The 20,944-nt window shown below is 40.6% G+C and overlaps 1 protein-coding gene across 1 annotated transcript in view; it reads left to right on the plus strand.

Moving 5' to 3' along the window:
• ntrk3b (neurotrophic tyrosine kinase, receptor, type 3b) overlaps positions 1-20,944 on the plus strand; it is a 257,195-nt gene that overhangs the window by 118,563 nt on the left and 117,688 nt on the right. The window contains exons 5-9 of the mRNA XM_034679541.1: positions 708-862; positions 1,520-1,662; positions 4,012-4,153; positions 15,532-15,837; positions 16,461-16,475. Of these exons, the coding sequence (XP_034535432.1) occupies positions 708-862; positions 1,520-1,662; positions 4,012-4,153; positions 15,532-15,837; positions 16,461-16,475 (761 nt within the window). The remainder of the gene's footprint in view (positions 1-707; positions 863-1,519; positions 1,663-4,011; positions 4,154-15,531; positions 15,838-16,460; positions 16,476-20,944) is intronic.

The raw sequence follows: 20,944 nt of genomic DNA on the forward strand, positions 1-20,944 counted from the left end.
ACACATGCCAAACATTCTGCTCGTCAGTAGGTATTTTTCCAGGAAACTGGATCTTAATTCCTCATGTTAATCTCTGCAGAACTTGACTTGCTGCCATGCCAAATATTATCTTTGTTGCTGTTGCTGAAGAGGCTTATTGCCTCCAATTGTATACTGCTGTGTCACAGCAACTGTAAAATTTATGTCGGTTAAGATAGGACCTGAATGCAGCTCATTATACAAGTGTCACTTCTGCCATTGTTTGTGTGTTTTTGAGATAACAGTTCTGAAAGTCTTTTGTGTGAGGTGTAAAGGACTACACATAAACATAAAGGATATGAACTTAAATGCACTCTGATGATATTTTCCCCTCATGATTTAATACTGAGGCCTACAAAAAACAGAGTCTAAATCAACAATCCAAAATAGACAAAGGGTGCTTTTCAGATTTGTATTTTTGTTAGCTGCCTTCATTATTTTCATAGACACTTTAAAATGACTTTCCTTATATTCTGGTCATCTACCACTGCATGAACAAGCTCTCCTTTTAGAAACATGCAACAAGGTTGGAGAGCTTTTAAAGCTTTTAAAGATAAATGAAGAAATATGGTCCAAGATATGTGTTTAAGACATAAACAGATACAGATAATTGCGTTCTATACATCCCCAGTGATTTGACTGCTGTTGTTGTCTCTGTTGATTAAGTTGCTTCTTAACTGTCTTTCCAGGCGTCTTGATGGCGTGGTGTTCGAATGCGGCTGTGATATCCGCTGGATCCAGCTTTGGCAGCAGAGAGGAGAGGCCGGGCTCCATACACAGCAGCTGTACTGCAGGAATGGAGCCTCCAAGATACGACTGCACAACATGTACATCAACAACTGTGGTAAGAGCAGAGGAGAAGAAGGAGGAGATGGAGGGGGAGTGGTAGGGGGGGAGGTAGGATGTGATCTGCATTCAAAAACAGAAGAAAGAGGAACGAGGACTTAAAGGGGAGCAGGAGGGAAGAAGGAGAGTGAAAGAGAGGTAGGAAAGTGGAGGGTGATAGGAAAAGTGGCTGACAGAAGAAGACATGAAAACCGGGAGGAGGAAAGAAAGGGTTAAAGGTGAAGAAGAGGAGGTAGAAAAGGAGCAGAGAGACGGATGAAGGCAGGAGGGGAGGAGTTGTGACAGAGTTCAGAGGGTGAGTATGTGAGGAGCTGTATGTTGATTCTGACAGAGCCTGTAGACTCTGCTGTATTATCTCTGGTGGTGACTCATCCCTGACATCTAAAGTGTGTGTGTGTGTGTGTGTGTGTGTGTGTGTGCGTGAGAGAGAGAGAGAGAGAGAGAGTGTGAGTGTGAGTGTGAGTGTGTGTGTGTGTTTGTGTGTGTGTGAGAGTGTGTGTGTGTGTCTATATGTGATTGTCTGCTTTGTACTAATTCTGTTACATTAATGAAAAGTGATTAATTGATTTAGTGTGAAAATGTGTAGACACAGACAGTGACAGGTGTGTATTAACATGAACTTGTACTGTGTGTGTTTGTGTGTGTGTGTTTCCAGACTTACCAGAGATCAGCGTGAGCCACAGCAGTGTGTTGGTGATGGAGGGCGACAACGTGACGGTGAGCTGCAACGGATCCGGATCACCGCTGCCTGAAGTGGACTGGACAGTTGGCGGCCTGCACTCCATCAACACACACCTGGTCAGACTCTCACACACACACAAACATGCACACACAGACACTGCATTTTTACTTGTGTATTTGCACTGTACTTCATGCTCCACAATTAATCCAACTTTCCCTCAGTTGCATGCTTCATCAAGGGGCAGTCGCTTTGAGCTGAGAAATTATGCCAGCATGGAAATGCATGAAACTGCAGTTCCCTGATTGACCACTCAAGGCTGGCTGTTAAACCAAGTCAAACATAAAGAGTCCGAAAGTTTCAAACTTTATAGCTGAATCAAGCATTTACAGCATGCAACAAAGCAGTTAAAGTCCCTTTGGCTTGGTCTTTCATTAAAAGATATTGATGAGGATTATCCATTTTCATTGATTTAAATGAAAGTTAAACATAAACAAGTACTCAGGTCCTTTTGGTGTCAGGTGGATGCATCTGGATCTCTGCCCTCTGTGAAGTCAGCTTATTTAGTGACTGAACTGAACATACTGAGTACCCAACTTTTTCTTCTAACTATATTTACTTCTGGCTGCGAATCAAACAGATGGCAGCAATGCTAAACTCAAGACTTTAAAACCTTAGTCCACAAATGAATGGCTATTGCGTGGTTGCACCAACTTCTTATACACTATACTTCTGTCATTCATGCAGTCGTTTATCACCACTATGAGGGAAGAAACTTACACTGTATTCAGACTCATGATGTTAAATCTCGCAGATAATTATTGCAGCATTGATAAAAAATGTAACACACACCTAACTGGTTGAAAGACATTAATGTGCATTACCATTAAAAAAGTACATAAAACAGACATGGCCAATTTCCCTCTTATGTTAATATACTTCATGAAAAAGTCCTCTTTCTGATACCCATAAATGGAACAATTTTACCATGCCTAATTCTTGTGAAGTCATACATCATCATTTTGTACCTACCCTATTTTTCTTGGTCAATTAGTCTATTGGTAGAATAATCTTTTAATTTCAGGTAGAGCTTGGGTGGCTGATGCAGGGGTGACATGAGGAATGTGTGCACACACTTTTTCCTGAATAGTATTTATATGCCCTGTCCATCTCCAATGTCACAATGTTAATCTGTCCAAAATGATTCCTATCTGAGAGTGAGTACGACACAAGCAAGAATCGAGACAGGAGGGAACAACATTAATAAGTGCCACAAACTGCCTTAAGTCCAATCAGACACAGGTGCTGACATGCAGGTCTAGAGGGAATGCACATGGTGTATATAAGCAGTTATTATTTTAAACACCATCACCACCAAAGCATCAGCAATAATATAACCACCATCATCATAAAACCCCAGCATCATCAACATCAATGCCATTGTCATAAACATCATCTCTGGCACTAAACTACTGAGTGCAGAGTGCTCACAAAGAGCTAGGTCTAAAACTTTCTCAAGTGTAGGCAGGAACTGTGAGGATCAAATACTTCCAGCTCTGGAACTACAGAGGAGAAGAGTCTAGGTGCATTCCAGTAGTCTCCAGATGTCATATCTACTTTTACTTTGAAAAATATGAAAGTTTTTCTGGCTCAGCAGTATAATCTCAGCAGAATGAGCTCTCGCAGATTTGGGGTTTAGGACTTGCTGCTGATTCAGTAGTTTAATAAGAATATGCCTAACTAGAACTCCTGAAAGAGTGATGGTTGTGCCAAACTACCAACAAGTTAAGCTACCACACATGTTTGCATAAAAATAAAAAGACATTGGCTTAAGCTTTTTGGGTTTCTCTAATCAGTCTGTTTAGTATGACCTACCCCCTCCTCAAACTAAGCTACTTCTGTGACGCTGTGAGGGCCGGGCTGAACCCACAGTGGGTCAGCTAACTTGCTAATCTAACTCACAGAGACAGGCCCCAGGGACCTCACAACAAAAAATACGTCAGAGATAAACAGCAGGACGAGAGGAACAGTGGATTGTGAAATTACTGTGCGGCTGCAGTTGTCATCCGTGTCTTCAGTGCCTTTATGGCTGAAAGTTGCCTCTGCCTCAGGCTTAATGTTCGAGGGAGGATACTGTAGCTCATCAGGATGAGTAAAGTGTTGGGGAACCCGGCCATGTAAGGGAGAGGAGGGAATCACAAGCATTAGTTTTGCTACCAAAAGGTGATGTCCAATAAGTGACAACATGCAGGATATCACTCTTAACTTTCTTTCAATAAATCTAGTGTAAGTGATATCGACTAACACACATTTCCAGAATGCACTCCTTTGCTTTATTGTATTCTTTCCCCTGTTTTATTTTTCTGAATCAATAATTAACCAATAATGATTTAAACCCGTGTGAATTATATTGTATGCCTTTGATCCTTCATATTACTAAATATATCTCTTGTTTCTTATTTCAATAGTCTAACGTATACTGGCCAAACATCCACTCCATCAACCTGACTCTGTTCAACATCAGCCGGGATGACAACAACTTCCAGCTGACCTGCATTGCAGAGAACGTGGTGGGGATGACCAACTCCTCCATCCAGCTGAACGTACAATGTAAGTGAGATTTTCCTCCAGTTATTTTATCCAAAGAAACGCTTGCTTTGTACTGCAGACATGTGAATGATTCATTTAAAGGAGACCTATCATGCTGATACATGTCATAATACATACAATGTTACAATCTTGAATGTCCGTACTAAACCTGAGCAAAGATTCAGACAATGAGGTACACAAATGTTGGCATTATTCCTGAACGAGATTTCCATTTCTCTGAATGCCTTGTTTGGAGAACTTTTTGAGGCATGGCCTCAACTTGATATCAGGCTCTGCCGTCCTGTTAGAACAGAGTTAAAGGACATAGCCACTTAGCCTCTCTGTCAAGGGCACGTCCACTCAGAGGCTCTTTCAAACTTTCCCTTACCTGGAAGATGCATTTCACCGCCCAGCTTTCCCTCTACTCTTATCTTGGAAAGCTGCTCATAAGTGTTCTTTTGGTTGTGTTGAAAAGTCCCAGCTATTTTCTATTCCCAAAGGCACCAGAAAACAGCAAACAAAGGCCAGAACAAGCTGGAATTGTGTCTCAACTGTTGGAATGCTGAAATGAGGGTTTTCACAGATGCAAGCATTAGATAGAGACAGAGTTTTTCAATCTATAAATCATCCATAGTTGCTCTATAGGTATCCCAGACTGACATAATGATATGCGAAAATTAGTGTAATGTCCTCTAAGCCAGCAGTGAACAGGGTACCTTTCAACTGAACCCAAAGATGTCAAAGTCACTCTGAAGGTCCATCTTATGGATTACCTGTGTTTACCTTATTGCACCTTGAGGCTTGAATTTGCATATTAATTAGAACACACTATTCCCTTATAGGTTGTGTTAAAGCTGCCCATGTGCACTGTTAAGATATGTTGACATACAATGTCTGTTAATTCTGAATAATCTGTTTACTTAATCTCATTTTTGTAGACCTTTATTGTTATTGCTTATTAAAGTCAAGATTAGGAATCAAAGTCTGTTTGTGTCAAATTAAAGTCATAAATATCCCAATGTTGATATAGGCAGTGTGTCATGGCACCCTTTGGTTAGACCAATGCTGATATCCACAAATTACACTGAAGCTATTATCTATGTGGGACTTTCCAGAGGCAACAGTAGTGTGCTGGCTAAATGCTAACATCATGATGCAAACATGATCACAATTACAATCCTCCTGGTGATGTTCAGCAAGCACAATGCCTGCCTGATAATCATTTTGTTACAATGTTATTAGATGCTAACGAGCGCTAGAGAAGTGCTGATTGGTGTCATAATGGTACTTTATAGAACTAGAATTATTCAATTAGTATTGGACAGATGTAGCCTACAGCTTGGTCCTGATAATGGCAGGAAGTGCAATGGTTTTTCAGTTTTTAAAGACTGAATATCTGTGCTAAATTAATCCATCCATTAGTTGCGAAGAATAAATATCACTATGTTCTCATAAAATGTATCATCGCTGTGATGGTGCAAGAGAAAAAGTCATTTATTTCAGGCTACATCAAAGAGGTGAAATGACAAACCAATACTCTTTCAAGTAGAGAGAGCCATGAGGCAAGTGTGACTAGGCTCATGTGTCATGTTGTTTATTTAACATTAATGCAGGGTCAGTGAAGACTAGCAAAGTGTTGAATTTAGCATGAACATCTGCACTGACTCACAGCCTCCATCCTCCACGCCATCACAGGAATATTCATCAGGAGTGGTGTTTATTCAATATGAGATCTTATTACTCATGTTTCATGAAAACTCTGACATTAAGCTCATGAGGGGGGAATGTTTCTCCGTTGTTGAAGGCACCTGTCAATCTACCCTGATTGGCTGCAATGAAAACATTTTGTCGACCACTCAGATGGTAGCTAATCAAGTCATCAAGGGATCACAACTGTTGGAGTGTAATACAGGCTGATACAAAACTTCATCCCAAGCACTAAGGGACAACGCAGTTTAAAAATGGTGGTGTCACCTCAGTGCGACAAAGTGACATTCGTGCTGTTGACAGCTTCATTGTGAGGCGTCTGCCAGTCAATTATGTTGTGAGGCATACATCAATGTCGAACAGCTGCAGTAACTATTTGTTCAGAGACAAGCAGGTCCAGATAGTAAGCAGTCAGCTCTGTTTTACAGACAGTGCTGACTGCTGAATTTGACTGGACATAGTGAAGAGTAAACACCAGCCAGAGGTAATAATGTGTGAAAAACGGTGCCAGCTCTGTCACCATTATTTAGATTCATACAGCCGTTATTTGTATTAGCAAATATATGGGCTTGGAATAGGGCCCTGATTGTCTTTCTTATCTGCAGACTGAGGACAGTTTTACATTAAATGCTTCTGAAAAAACTCAGAATCAGCATTTCAATTTGTATTGACACCTTTAAGGGATATATTAGCTCCTTTTTGTTTACTATGTAATCAAAGCCATGACCCTTTACATTCAGAATCAGTATGTTTTGTTCATTGTTAATGAACTTAATATAATACAGATTGTTATTATTCTAAAAATCAATTTTTCAGAGCTTTTTGTTTAGATAACATAAGGGGTGAAATAAGATGAACTTGATTGATCCCCCACTGGGAAAATTCAGTTGTTACAGCAGCTCAACAGTCAGAGCAGTGGAAGAGTTATAGGGTAATGGAATTAAATACACACTGCACCAATACCACCACCTCCACTACTAACAGCTATCGCACAGGAAATAATGGAACTTGAGCTGGATGATTGCACACTTTGATTTAAATAAACATCTTACTAAGGGTGAAATAAGAGAACTGCAGAGGAAAAAAGCATTACAGTAAAGCGTCAGGGCATGACCAAACTAAACAAAACGATTGCAGATTCAATGAATGCAAAGCACATGATTTATTAGGTACATTCTCGTGGGATCACCTCAAATCATTTTAGTCCATACATGAGGTTTTCATTACATCATGATTGAAACATACACTGCGTGGAGACTTGGTAGAGACACTGTTCGCTGAAGTCTGTTGACTGACTCATGTTTTGACTTAACAAAATGTAACTGAGAGGAGAGTCTGATAGAGTAAGGCAAGAAATCAAATCTTTTTTTAGCATGTAGCTGGTACAGTACGGACACTTGCCGCCAGGAACAGTCTGTGGTGGTTTTTCTTCTGTCTCTCATGGCAGCTTTGATGGACTTATGTTGGGAGCTGAAATACATCTTGTATTAATGACAGTGACAGTCTAAGAGAATAATTCACAACAAGAAAAAAACCCTCCTTTATCAAGCAGAACAGGCAAATTATGCAGGTACATTTAGAATGCAATGAGGTGTTGCAGAGTCACAAACCAAGTGGAATTGATGTAGCCAATTAGCAAGAATAAACCCTCCAGCCCACATGAAGGCTTAGCCTGGATCTGAGAGGAAAACGACAAGGAAAAAGAACATAACCTCCAGCAATGATAGAGCAATGATTTGGTAACAGTCACAATGTGCCTCTAATATCCAGACTGAGAATTACAGCATGTATGTCAGCTCTTACATAAGTTGGCCCTGTGGATTAGCCCTGAGAAGATTTGGGACAGACTATATTCACAGCTAAAATTTATCAAAGGTGCCTGACATTTTTCTCTTTGAAGCGAGCTTGCTGTTGTAGAGCACAATCTATTGTGGCTGTTTGCAATGCATCACGCTGCAGGACAGGGGGAGATTTGTCACCAATTCAAACACTCCCTACTGGAGCAGAGCTGCTAAGGACTACGTAGGAATGACAGATTGACTTTGCAACATCTTGTCTTCAGGGCTTCCTCCACATGGACACTATGGATGTACATCTCCAGGCATTTTCTCTTTCTGTTGACACTCTCTGCTGGTGCTGCAAATTAACTTATTAATTTTTCACCACATGCTCTGATGGTAATTACATTTCCTCCCCTGTGCAGCCTATTGTCTCTGGAAATGTCATAAAATAGCTCAAACTGCTTCTCTGATTAGGGCGTAATCTGATTGACAGGGAAATTACCAGCCGTCAAGTAACATTCTCTGCATTCAAAGATGAGTTTCCCATTTTTTAGAGGGACTGTAATTAACCACAGTGCAAATTCTGCAGAGCCTTTGTCCTGCTGCTGGCTCAAACAATAGCAGCTCTACAGCATCGTGGACACACATAACTTAGCATGTGTTTTTCCTTAGTCCTATAGGCAGAACATGCAAGTCTGTTTAGAACACCTGATGTCGTTCCTTTCCCTGAGATACTTGGTTTATATAAAACATACGTCCTCTCTTGTTTAATGGGGTTGAACAAGAGTCTTCTGTATAGCCACTGTTTTACCAACAGTAGATGGAGGTTTAAGTAACAGAAGTTAAGTTATTTGCAGGTGCAGCTTAAAAAAAATAGAATTTCTTCAAATAAGTTAAATTTATTCCATCCGTTATTTAAGAAAGCAAAAATGTGTTATATTCTGGATTCTTTACATGTACAATGAAATGTTCCAAGGATTTCTTTGATTTTTATTCTGATAGTTATGGCTTACTGTTAAAGAAATTAGAATATTTAATTTTGAGTTTGAGTAAATCACTATTCAAACAGATAAATACAGTGTATCTCTTGGTCTAGTTCAGTAAACACAACCATAATCATGGAGAAGACAGTCATCCAGAAAACGATCATCGACTACCTCCACAAGGAGGGGGAGTCACATAGAGTTATTGCTGAACAGGCTGCCTGTTCATAGAGTGCTGTATTGAATATTCGTGGCAACTGACTGGGTAAGTGTGCTACGAAAAGGTGCACAAGTAACAGCCTTGAGAGGATTCTAAGAAAAGTCGATCTTTGGAGAGCTTTCATGCAGAGTGGACTGAGGCTGGTGTCAGTGCATCAAGAGCCACCACAGACAGACGTCTTCAGGAAGAGGGCTTTAACTATTGCATTTCTAATATCAAGCTACTCCTGAAGGACAACGTCAGAAATGGCCTAAGGAGAAAAAGGACTGAACTTTTGCTCAATAGTCCAAAGTCCTCTTTTCAATGTAATTACATTTTACATTCAATTTGTCAACCAAGGTTCTATAGAGTATGGAGGAAGAGGGGAGAGGCTCAGAATCCAAGGTGTTTGAAGTCCAGTGTGGAGTTACCACAGTCTGTGGTGTCATCTGCTGTGGTTGGGCGAATGTGTCTTATCAAACCCAAAGTCAACGCAGTCGTCGAGAAGGAGATTTCAGAGCCGTTCATGCTTCCATTTGCAGACAAGGTTTATGGAGAGGCCAATTTCCTTCTCCAGCAGGACTTAGTACCTGCCCACAGTGCCAATGGTTTTCTGACCTTGATACGACTGTGTTCTATTGGTCAGCCAACTGGCCTTACTTCAGCCACAAAGAGAATCTATGGGATATATAGTGTATAAAGAAGATGATGAGAAACCATTACCGACCCAATAATACAGACCAGCTGGAGGCCACTGTCAAAGTAACCTTGGCTTCATCGCACCTCAGCAGTGCAACAGGCTGAGTAATTTCGAAAAAAGAGCCACATCCCAAACATTGTGTGAATAAATGAACGTACTTTTGAGAAGTAAGACCTTTTTTTTTAATCCTCTTTTGGATGATCTGAGGAAGTATTCTGAACATTTGAGACATTGGATTTCTGACTTGCAAAAGTTTGAGCTATAAGCCATAATCATCTAAATTAAAACAAAAAAGCTTGACATATTTCAATTTACATGCAATAAATGCACATGAAAGTTTAACTTTCTTGAATTAAATTACAAAGGATTTTTTTTTTTTAAAGATACACACTTTTTCTGTGTAGGAGACTGAAGCAAAATAAGTCCAACCTGTAAAAGTAGATGTCAGTAAAGTGTACTCTATATTCTGAATACATTTTTTTCCCTTTACTGCCGCCTGATTTTTTTCTTTGGCGCTTTGTTTACAGTTTCTATATTTCTTCTCATGGACTTATTCACTGAAATAAGTTTGTCTTAAATTCAATCCGTAGCAGTACACAGCTGAGCATCCCTGTCGAAACTCCGACCAGCTTCTCCAAACAGGGTCAGAGCTGAAGGCCATCTACTATGGGCAATAAACTTACTAACTACCTCAAACAGCTCCACTTCACAAAGTTCAAACTATCCTGTAACTTTAATTAGTAGTAGTTAATTAGGCAGTAAGGTGATTATTTCTCCCTGAGGCTCTGTGGTAAATTTTATTGTGTAAACAAAGGCCACAGGCTCAAGACTCCAAATGATGGGAGTAGGGATGAACTCTGAAAGTTCTGTCTTCTTTAAGCAAACATATGATGAAGTCAGTCACTGCAGGCATGTATTCACAGGCAAACTATAACATTAATATCATTTTAATCAGTGGTCAAATCAGACTGAGGCCATCAGAGACTCAATCTCTGCACATATGAGCACACTGTCAACATTTGTGGAGATGTCTGGGCAGCTACAGACAGAATGAGTGTTTTTTTATTTGGGTCTTGCTGGCTTGCTTCAGTGAGGAAGCTATGCTATAAAGAAGAAGAAGAAGAACGAAGAAAGGTACTTTATTGATGCCCAGGGGGGAAATTCAATTTTTTCCACTCATGCTATTTTGGACATGCTACACATACAGTTTTTTTTTTTGGTATATACATACAAATGCACACACATGCAGTGAACATGCTTAGGGAGAGATGTCAGAGTGAGGATACTGCCGTCAACCAGCGCACCCCGAGCAGTTTGGGGTTGGGTGCCTTGCTCAAGGGCACATTGGCAGTGCCCAGGCAGGTGAACCAGCACCTCTCCAGCCACCAGTCCACTTGCCAAACTTCGTCCATTCTGGGACTCGGCGACCCTTCGGTTCCCAAGCCAAGTCCCTATGGACTGAGCTACTGCCGCCCCATAAATAGTAACATTTATAACACATCTGTCATGAATAAGCTTCACGATAAATTGGCTAATGCGTTCCTTTCCCTATTCAGCTCCTCATATAGTATGTGGACATCCAGACGAGAGCACATAAACACAGCTCAGTCGCGCAGAGGGTGAAGATGCTTACAGCTCATATCCTCAACAGACACAAAACAAGGGCAAACTGCACAGAACTGCAAAACTTTTGGGCACTTTTGCAAGATATGCTTTGTGACTTAGCAGATAGTGGAAACAATTGATCCGCAACACTTGGTGCTATTTGCGGCCACAATCTACTCTCAGTGAATTTGCCCCTGAGTGTTTTGTTGAAGTTATTGAAGATCAAGTGCAGTGGAAGAACTGATCAATCAACAGAGTTTTATCTGCAACAGTTTCTCTATGCTGCACCCCCCAGGTTGATATTTTAATCACAGCTCATAGTTATATCTCTGTGGGAATATGAGGGTATATCTGCCACATGTTGCCTCTCCTGTCACCTGCAGCCGTGATGTCCTATCTGTAGTCTAGCTGAAACATGGCATTTCTAATATGCCACCAGTGTTACCACCAGATAACACAGAACAACTAGCTTTGTATTCTCCCTGATCAAAGCCTTGTAGTTATCAAAGCTTGCCATCTGCATGAGCTCCACGAGGACACCGTGTTGTTAAAGACCAGTATAGAGTGCTGTACTGATTTGTATTGTATTGACTGAGACTGGGCTGACAGCCACGCTGAGGGGAAAATGGATCGGCCCCTAACTGTCCATCAACAAGAGAATTTTGTTTCTTCCTCTCTTTTTCTCCCTCTCTCTTTTTCCTTTAGGCTGAACAGCTTTGTAGCGCCTTCACTTCATGCCCATTCTTCCTCCTTTCTCTGTTTCTCTCATCTTTATCTTTTCTCTTTCTTCCTGCACTCACAATCACAGCTCGGCACACGCCCCCACACCAACACACTCACACATACGCATGCCTTAGCCTTTAGTTCAATTGAATGACTTTATTGTTACTATTGTCTAGCAGGAACAATATCACCAAGGCAATTTATGAAATGACAGCTTTCAAACACTAATAAATGCTTTTTTTGGTCTCCTTCGAGGATGATTATTTGGTTTAAAGACATAAGCGATCCACCAGCACACCCTCAGTCACTGCTATATCAGCCAGGGCTGTAATTGAAAGCTACTTTTATTTTCAATGAATGTGAAAATTACTTATAAATCAACTAATGACATTTTATCACTGTCTTTTAAAGATAACCCATATGTTCATTGCTGAATTTTCAAACTTGGTTTTGGTTGGAAAATAGCATCATGGCACCTCAGTAAAAGTATTTTTAAACTTTCCAAACATCCATACACATTTTCTAACCATTTCTCTAGAAAGACAGAAAAAAAGAGACATATTTACAGTGAAAGCTTCTATCTAAAGTCTATGTGTTTGGCCTGTCACTAAATGAAGTAGGTTTAGGTTTCAGAAAGTTAGAGTTCAGAAGTTCAATGTTGCCTTAATGACTTATCTAAGCTTCTTTGCCATTAAATATTCTTACTGAACTGTTACTTTCCAATCAGCCTACTGTTTGACCAGTGGTGAACAACTACCTAGGCAGGCCATGTTGGCAAAGAACCTGGTCTGAAAACTTCCATGTATAACTCAAAAAATGTACTTCAGTGTGAGTCACTAGGTTGAAAACAACCTAAAAACTTGCACATATAATCACCTGACATAGCAACAGTACAGACCTAAAAGGACAAATTGTAACAACCTAAGCTCATTTGTAGTCGTACCTTAACCCTCTCATGCATCGTGGTGACTACAGTGGACAGTATTGAAAAGCATTTTCTTACAAAATACAAGGGTTTCCTTGGATTGATTTATCATCACTGACTTCTGTGGCCATTAGAAAGCCATCCCATACACTGCCATTCAATGACCACCTGTTGTAAATGTACCTGAAATGTCCCAAAACCAGGATGGCCGACAGAAGGTCAGAAATGCCAAGTATCTCAGGGAAAGCTTACCAATCCTTCTTTCCTACAGGGGCATTAAGGGTGAAAATGTATTGTCCCAACAAAAGAACTGGAGTATTTTCAAGTAGTGACTTTTTGCTTTGAGAAAATTAACCATCTGACCCCTGAGTTGGACATCATGCATTGCTGGCTATATTTCAATCACAGTTTATATTAATATAGGGACCCTGGGAAGACAGCTTAGTGACTATAAAGCCTGACTGTGTACTGTTCTGGCAGTACTGTAGAGTACAAAACACAAAGCACTGTGGGTCTAAGCAATAGAAAATAAAGGCCTGTCAAGAACCCTCTTACCTACGCCCAATAAGGCTTTCATCTGACAATATGAATTCCCCATCTGAAGCCTGTTATTGTCATTATACTTTTAATAATTATTAAGAAAATAAAGGACTTTGAACATACATGCTGTTTTTTGATTAATGTAAAAGTACTATTAATTAACAGAGTGCTCAAAGCTGCTGGTACTGATTCATTGGGGGCATCTGCAGAACAGTTTGAATGTCAACATAAACACACTTATGCAACCATGATCAAGCTATATTTGCAGGAGTGCTCACTCGTGCTTATAGAAGCAGCTTTCACTGAGCACTAGAAAGAGAGGAATCAGTGGTGCATTATGAGCATTTGTGTGTGAGTGAGTGAGCGGTGGAGGTGGGCGGGTAGGTTTGGTAGGGGGGCTGCTGGTATGTAGAACAGACATAGAGAGAGACTGCCAGGTATTACCCTCTGCCAAATATTTTCTTTTGATGATGTAGCTGCAAGAGTGGCTTATTGCAAAGACAAATCAGTGGATGAATTGTTTATGAAATGTATCTGATGGTATTAAAGTGATAAATTGCCTCTCAGCTTGGCGGCATTGTGGATTCAGAGGTGTGTTTCTGCATGTCAGGGAAGAGATTCTCTGCTCTGGTTTATGTCGAGGAGATTCCTCTGTCTATTTCAAATGAGAGGAATCCCTGTGTCTGTTGGTTCGCCTCATCCTCCCATTTTCTGCTGCAATACATAACACGCAGTAAAAGGCTCATTGTCACTTCCAGGCAACAGACCTGCCTCCTAAATGTCATGTTGTCCAGAACAAATGTAAACAGCGGTGGTCTTTGTAATACAGACATTTTAGCACAGGAGTAAGGCAAACTTCTACTCATGCTGTGAATGCGGTGTTACTCTACCTACTATGAGGACTGACCTTAAAGTCTGTGATTCATTATAATAGTCAAGAAGATAGTGAGGTGTATAACATTTTGTCACCTGAATTTTTGCACTTTGTTTTTTCAACTGCATCATTTTAGACAGGATAATGCAGCGACAAAGTTAACAGCTGTAAACTACAAAATGAGTCTCCAAAAGATCCTTCAGTGTTTATTTTTCTACATGTTTTTTCAAAGAGATGGATTATTAACAGAGGTAAAAACAAACAGACCATGTGGCTAGAAAAGGTAAAGCACTGGAAAGGCCATTTAAAGGCACAGTGTGTAGTATTTAGCAGACTTGGTGAAAATGGAATACAATATCATGTATGTTTAAATCATTGTACCATCACCTGAAAATGAAAATCCTTTTGTGTTTGTTAACTTAGAATAAGCCTTTCATGTCTACATAAAGAGCCAGTCATCTTAAACGGACGCCACCATCTTGTACCACCATGTTTCTTACCGCAGTACTGCACAAACAAACTATGTAGGGCCATACGTGTTTATGACTTAGGTGAGTCGCCGCCAAAAATGCACTAGTTGGGCGACAAAGAAGAAGGATTGAGTGGTTGTGCGTAATTTTTAATCATTGATCGTTCATATGCCAAATGGAGAATCACTTAGCATGCATAAGGGAACAGCATGCACAGGGAAAGCAAAGGAGTGTTTCAATCTAGAACACATTAGATGTCACTAAATATTCAAAATTTTACACGCTGTACCTTAAACTTTGAAATGTGTGTTGATTGATTGATTGATTGATTGATCTAACTTGGTTTAGTGTGCACAGAGGGTCAGTGGGGACTGTGAGTTGGTTTATGTATTGTTTAACTGTTACATTGCCATGCTGCTGTTGTTCATGGATTACCATGGAGTGTGAGTGATTTGTATTGTGTGCTTGCTGGACAGAGTCCCCAACAAATTTCCCTAAGGGGACATTGAAGTAAATCTTATCTGTCTCGTCTACTGCCTGCTGATTTGTCGATGCTGATTTTAGGTTTGAATTCCTTCAATGTGCATTGCTCACATGATTGTTTGAATTCCTTCAATGTGCATTGCTCACATGATTGTTTCCAGGAGTGTAATTATCCTCAGGGCTTTCCACTCAAAGCAAAGGATTGGTAAAACACTGAATAGAGCAGATTCAGGTTAAAAATCTTTATCATTCTTACATTCTTCAGCAGGGTGTCAACAAATAGATAAAGGTTTGAATTCACCGGCTCAATCTGGTACAGTGGCAAACTTCAGAGCTGACAACAACTTGAACTAAAACACAAATTAGCTTACTTTTAAGTGATAAGGTCTCTTCTTTTTTTTCATTGCAGTTCCTCCAGTCATCCTGAGACTGGCTGAGCCGGAGCAGCGCCACGACACCTGCATTGAATTCACGGTCCGTGGTTACCCTCATCCCAAGCTGCGCTGGTTCCACAAGCAGAAGGAGATTGTCCAAAACGAGTATGTTCGCACTGAGATGGACTTCTACCAGGACTACCTGGAGGGCTGTCTCACATTCCAGAACCCAACACACATCAACAACGGAAACTACACTCTGGAGGCCAGCAACTCTCTTGGAACAGTTACAAAAACAGTGTATGGTCACTTCCTCATGGCCCCGGGTCTGGATGACGAGGGTGAGTGGATGATTTCTGACAGGGTGCTATTTTTTGCAGTGCACGCGGTTGCAGCTGACAACACTGATGACGCCATAAACGAAATCAAGAGGATACTCGTGGGTAAAATGGCATTTATGCAGGAGTTGTTAACACACTTTTACAGCCTGAACTTTCTTTCTTCTTCTGAATTTTGATAGGAAGAAAAGGCATAGTAGAAAATAAAGAATCCTGCCAAGTTACTCCCTGAATCCCAAAAGAGCTATATGGCCCACTTCTTAGGGATGAACATTAGGATTGAAACAAGTCTTCAACTAGTTGAATATCTTGTTTAAACTACCTGTTGGGGGAATTACAGGTTCTGTTCCAGGTGGAAAAACTATTGGGAGCTCTTAGTTTTTATTAAAATCTCCCTTCACAGAGTGCAGGTTGTGGAGCCTATCCCTGCTGGCTGGATCACAGCCAGAGTTCATCCACAGTTCAGTCCAGTAGATTGTTCACTTGCGGTTCATACTGAGTTCACAGGAAGGGGGAAATAAACCCACAAAGACTGGCAAATTTCTCCCCATGGTCAATATTCCAAGGTTGATCCCTTGTGTCAATTTATTGACATAGCGTGACTTTCTTTGTCTTCTCTTTTGCAGATATAGTGGAACTAGGTGAGTGTTTTAAAGTTCACGTGTTACCCTGCTATTTCCCCCTCATTTACGTTATGTCTTTTACTCTTTGTTTGTTTGGAGTCGTAATGCACACACAAACACAGATGTAACATCATGGAGAAATTTGTTTACTTTGTGTTGTAGTTTGTTAAAAGCTGTAAGCAATGCTGATCAGTTTTCTGGACCCTGACGGTAATATTAATCCAGCAAGGCTTTGGGAGACAAAGCAGTCATACATAATGCTGTGTTCATGCCATATGTCTGGCTAAAGGGCATCACAAGATGTTCAGAGAGAGAGAATGCAGCATTATTTCATCAGCCACCTCCGAGTCAGAAACCTGTTTTGTTTTCTTCTTGTTTGGTCGTCGGGTTTATACTTCAGAATATCCTGTCCCTTATAGATGTCCTTGTTGTAGGACTTTGCCGCAGACACTCACTTGCTATTATTTTGCTACATTTAATTGAAAACTTTCTGCCATGTCTTTTTTGGGGGGGGATTTGATGACTCAGATAACGCCATAGTGGTTTCCTGTCAAACCTCGATTTACTCATGCTAGTTGGTGAAGCAGCTTGGCTATGATGCATTGGTCGTCTATTTTTTAAAGCTCCCATCACATTTATTATTGCTACAGCTGTTGCAAATTTAGTCCCCTTTTGGAAGCAAAATCAACAAACGGAAAGGGTTTGGGAAAAAGACTGACCAATAGTCTGACCGATTTCTGAGTTTGATAATATCATTGTGCAAGAAGGTGAAATCTCAGGATACTGTTATCGTTGGCCTTATGGTGAGTTATTTAACTGAAATAAAAATGGAACTTCCCAGTTATGACTTTGCAAATGGTCTCAGAAGACTTCCCTCTTAACAAAGTAGTCATTGAAGAATATGGTACACTATAATCCATTTCCAGCCTTTTGAAGTTCAGACTACCTTCTGCTCATCTTTGATAATCTGTTCCATGTGCTGCAGACAGTGCTGAGAAACTACAGAGCCAGAGGTGCTCTGCTGGACACACTGAAAAATCACAGCATGTCAGAAAACATTTAAATATTGTTTTGTTTGTTCAGTGTGCTTTAATATTGAAAAAAAACTCTTTATTTGGTCTTTATCCTGACAATATTGATATCATGATATGGTGCAAGTCTAAAATGACAGATGTATAGTGGGGAAATGAAACACCCAACTGCTCTTGTGTTCTATTATGAATCTTTTTGGCTGCCTAGGTTACATAATTGGCTAAGAAAGACAGGCTTTATACATTAACTAAGGGAGCCTAACCAATCAGACTGCATAAGTAGTGTTAAGCTGGGGTTGATTGAATAAGAAATTCCTGGTTACAGCCAAGAGAAAGACAGCTAATGTTAGCAAAAACTCTGCAAATCTAGTATCAATGTCCAGCTGCATACATCAAGCTAACTCAGTGGATGTTCTGGTCACAATCAGAGCTTTTTTCCCTTAAATTTAATGCTTGACTCAACAAAATGCTGAAGTAGGTAGTGGTCACTGGCTTTAAAGTAAGTCTGGCTTTCTTCTGTTGTTGAGCAAGTTAGCTAGGTTGCTTAAAATGATAACGATTTCAGCTTTTGTTCAGCAGGTAGACACTCAGCTGAATCAGTTACTAAAAACTAACGGCCTGATTCTGTACAGGGTTGCATGGTTTTTGCATATTATGGTGCAAATACTCCAAAAAGACATCCTCTAATTTGCAAAGTAAACACAAAGGGTAAAAGATCCTTAAGCTGTACTGAAGAGCAAATAGCATCTTTGTGCACTAGTGTTGTTTATATATTTTTTCAAATAAGCAATCGTGCATTTTTTAGGGGCACTATTTGCCCTTTTTCAAGGAAAATTAAACTCATTGTTTAGTTGTAGTGACATTTTTACCACCTTTTGAGAGTAGGTGAGAACTGCACCACATTATGTGGCGTCACACTCAGACTTTCCACTGATCATGACAACAAACCAGCCCTGGATGATCATGATAAAAGTAATGGATCTGTATATATTATTGACATAGAGTGGTCTAGACCTCCTATGTTTGTAAAAGTGTCCTGAGATAACGTTTGTTGTGATTTGGCGCTATACAAATAAAGATTGATTGATTGATTGATTGATTGATTGATATAAAGTCTTCCTATATTGACTTCACAATACTCAGATTTGTTAAGTGTCCTCTCACCATCCAGCTCATCGTCTAAGTCTGTGCACAGATCTGAGCTCCGTCAGGATGAGAGCACACAGCACAGCTCAGTTCAGCAGTGAGTGGAGATGCTGACGGTTAATTAGAAACAAAATAAGAGCAAATAAAACTTTTGGGGTGTTTTTTTGCACTGAAATATCATTAGTGCAATTGTGATTCAGGCCTTGGGATAGAGCAGAGAGTGGGAGCAACTGAGGCACAATATTTGCTGCTAGTAGCAGTCACAATCCATTCTCAGTGAATTAGCCCCTCAGTTTTGGGAGTGTTGCTCTTAAAATAACTCCAATCATACTTTCTGAGTGCATATTCATAGAAATTTAAAGCAGACAAACATTTAACATGAAGTGACAGTTGCTCTTGTAAGCGATTGGGCAACCAAGCTGGTAGCATTTTACTCGTCTGTGCACCTCAGGTTGTAGTAACTCTATTTAAAGGAAATTGTATCTGAAATTCAGTGTGCATAACCCTACTTCTTATCTAACCCCCATCTAATGAGCCACAGTCTAAACAAACAAGTTCCCACCCCTTAAGCTAGTGATGCGTGAGCGTGTGTGAGGCGGGGAGTGCAGTCATATTGCTGGAATGATGCTCTGGCCGGCTCACACATTAAATCTCCTGTGTGTGATGTGTGGTTTGGCCCCAGGCTGTTGTGGCAGCCTCACAGCTGACGGCTTAAACAAAGTAGGCTGGTCTGATCTCTGACCTTCATCTGAGTCTTCTTCCATCTCCATATTAGGCCATTCTTTCTAATCAGCCATGGATTATAAAGCTGCGGCACGGCCAGGGACGGAGATGGATGGAGGCGAGCTGTGTGGTGAGCTGCATTAGGCAGGCAACGGCACATACACGCACACTCACACAGCTGCTGGGAGCGAGGCAGGTGAGGTGAGGTGTTTAGTTGATGGGAGTGTGAAACATTATAGCGACGGCGTGAGGGAGTTCAGGTGGAGAAGGCAGAGTGACAGGCTGACTGATACTAATGCTGCAGAGGAGAGAGGAGGGCAGAGGGAGGAGAAAAGAGAGAGATGCCGCTAGGGCACACACACACACACACACACACACACACACACACACACACACACACACACACACACACACACACACACACACACACACACACACACACACACACATCAAATGCACTGTGTGTGTCTAAGCCAGTGGCAGCCAGTCTACCATGTGGCCATTAATTTGCCCACAATTACTCTCTGATGTCCTGGCTGGAGGCCTCAGACTGGAGTTTCCCTCTCACCAGCTCATTTCGTTTCAGGACTCTGTCTCAGTCATCTTCCCTGTGCACTCCTCACATCTCTGCTGTTTGCTAAAATCTAGACAATGAAGTCATGGCAAGTAGAAATTGAAAAATTAAGGCATGGGTTTCATGCTCATTTTCAGATATTAATGGTCTGTGTCTACAAAGTATCTTTATTAAAGAAATCTGTTGTCTTCAAGTGGATGCTCTGAGTGCCTTATGTTGAAAATTTGCGAACTTTTAGATAGGCGCCGGTGTTGTCACCATAGTTTTTTTCAGGCAACCAATCATGCGGAGTGGGACTCAATACCCTGGTAGCCAAGAGAATGGAGAAGAATCTTGTCCTGGCTGTGTGTTTCTATTCTGACAGAATTTGTCATGAAATAGCAACAAAGATGCATTTGCACGAGCAGATCATCCAGAAACAGCTCCGTCTAACAACAGCTTTTGGAGGAGGCGATGATTTTCACCCTCGACAGATTATTTTTTGCACACATCCTCCAACAACACATCAGGGTCATCATACAAAGTAAAAGGGCTGCATTCTCTGGATGCTCAATTCAAAATAGCATCAAACAAATAGAATAAAGTAACAAATAGGTTGGATAAAACGCAAACGGGTAAGATAAAACTTATTATATAAAGGCGGCTGTCAAGATATTGTTGTCATAAAAACAAAACCCATGTGCCGTATTTATTTTCTCTCTCTGCACAAGTGCTTCATCCCAGCACTCTTCAGTGCACTGCCTGCGTTTTCATATATATATATATGTATCAGAAAAAGCATTGTAAACACAAGTCCTGATGTGACCTCAGGGGTCTGCTTCCTGACCTGAGTCCAGCAGGCTCCACTTTTGTCTAAAAAATTGAGTCCAGTTGTTCAGCTGAAGATGTCAAGTCTGAGTTATGTTGATGCCTTTTTCCCAGCTGATTTGATTTAATCTAAGTTAACATTTGGTGCTCTTGGCTTTTTTTAAGCTTCTTTTCAATATTTATTCTCCTATTTATGTTTAGTCTTA

This window comes from Notolabrus celidotus, chromosome 3 (genome assembly GCF_009762535.1).
Source record: "Notolabrus celidotus isolate fNotCel1 chromosome 3, fNotCel1.pri, whole genome shotgun sequence".
Taxonomy (NCBI): Eukaryota; Metazoa; Chordata; class Actinopteri; order Labriformes; family Labridae; genus Notolabrus; species Notolabrus celidotus.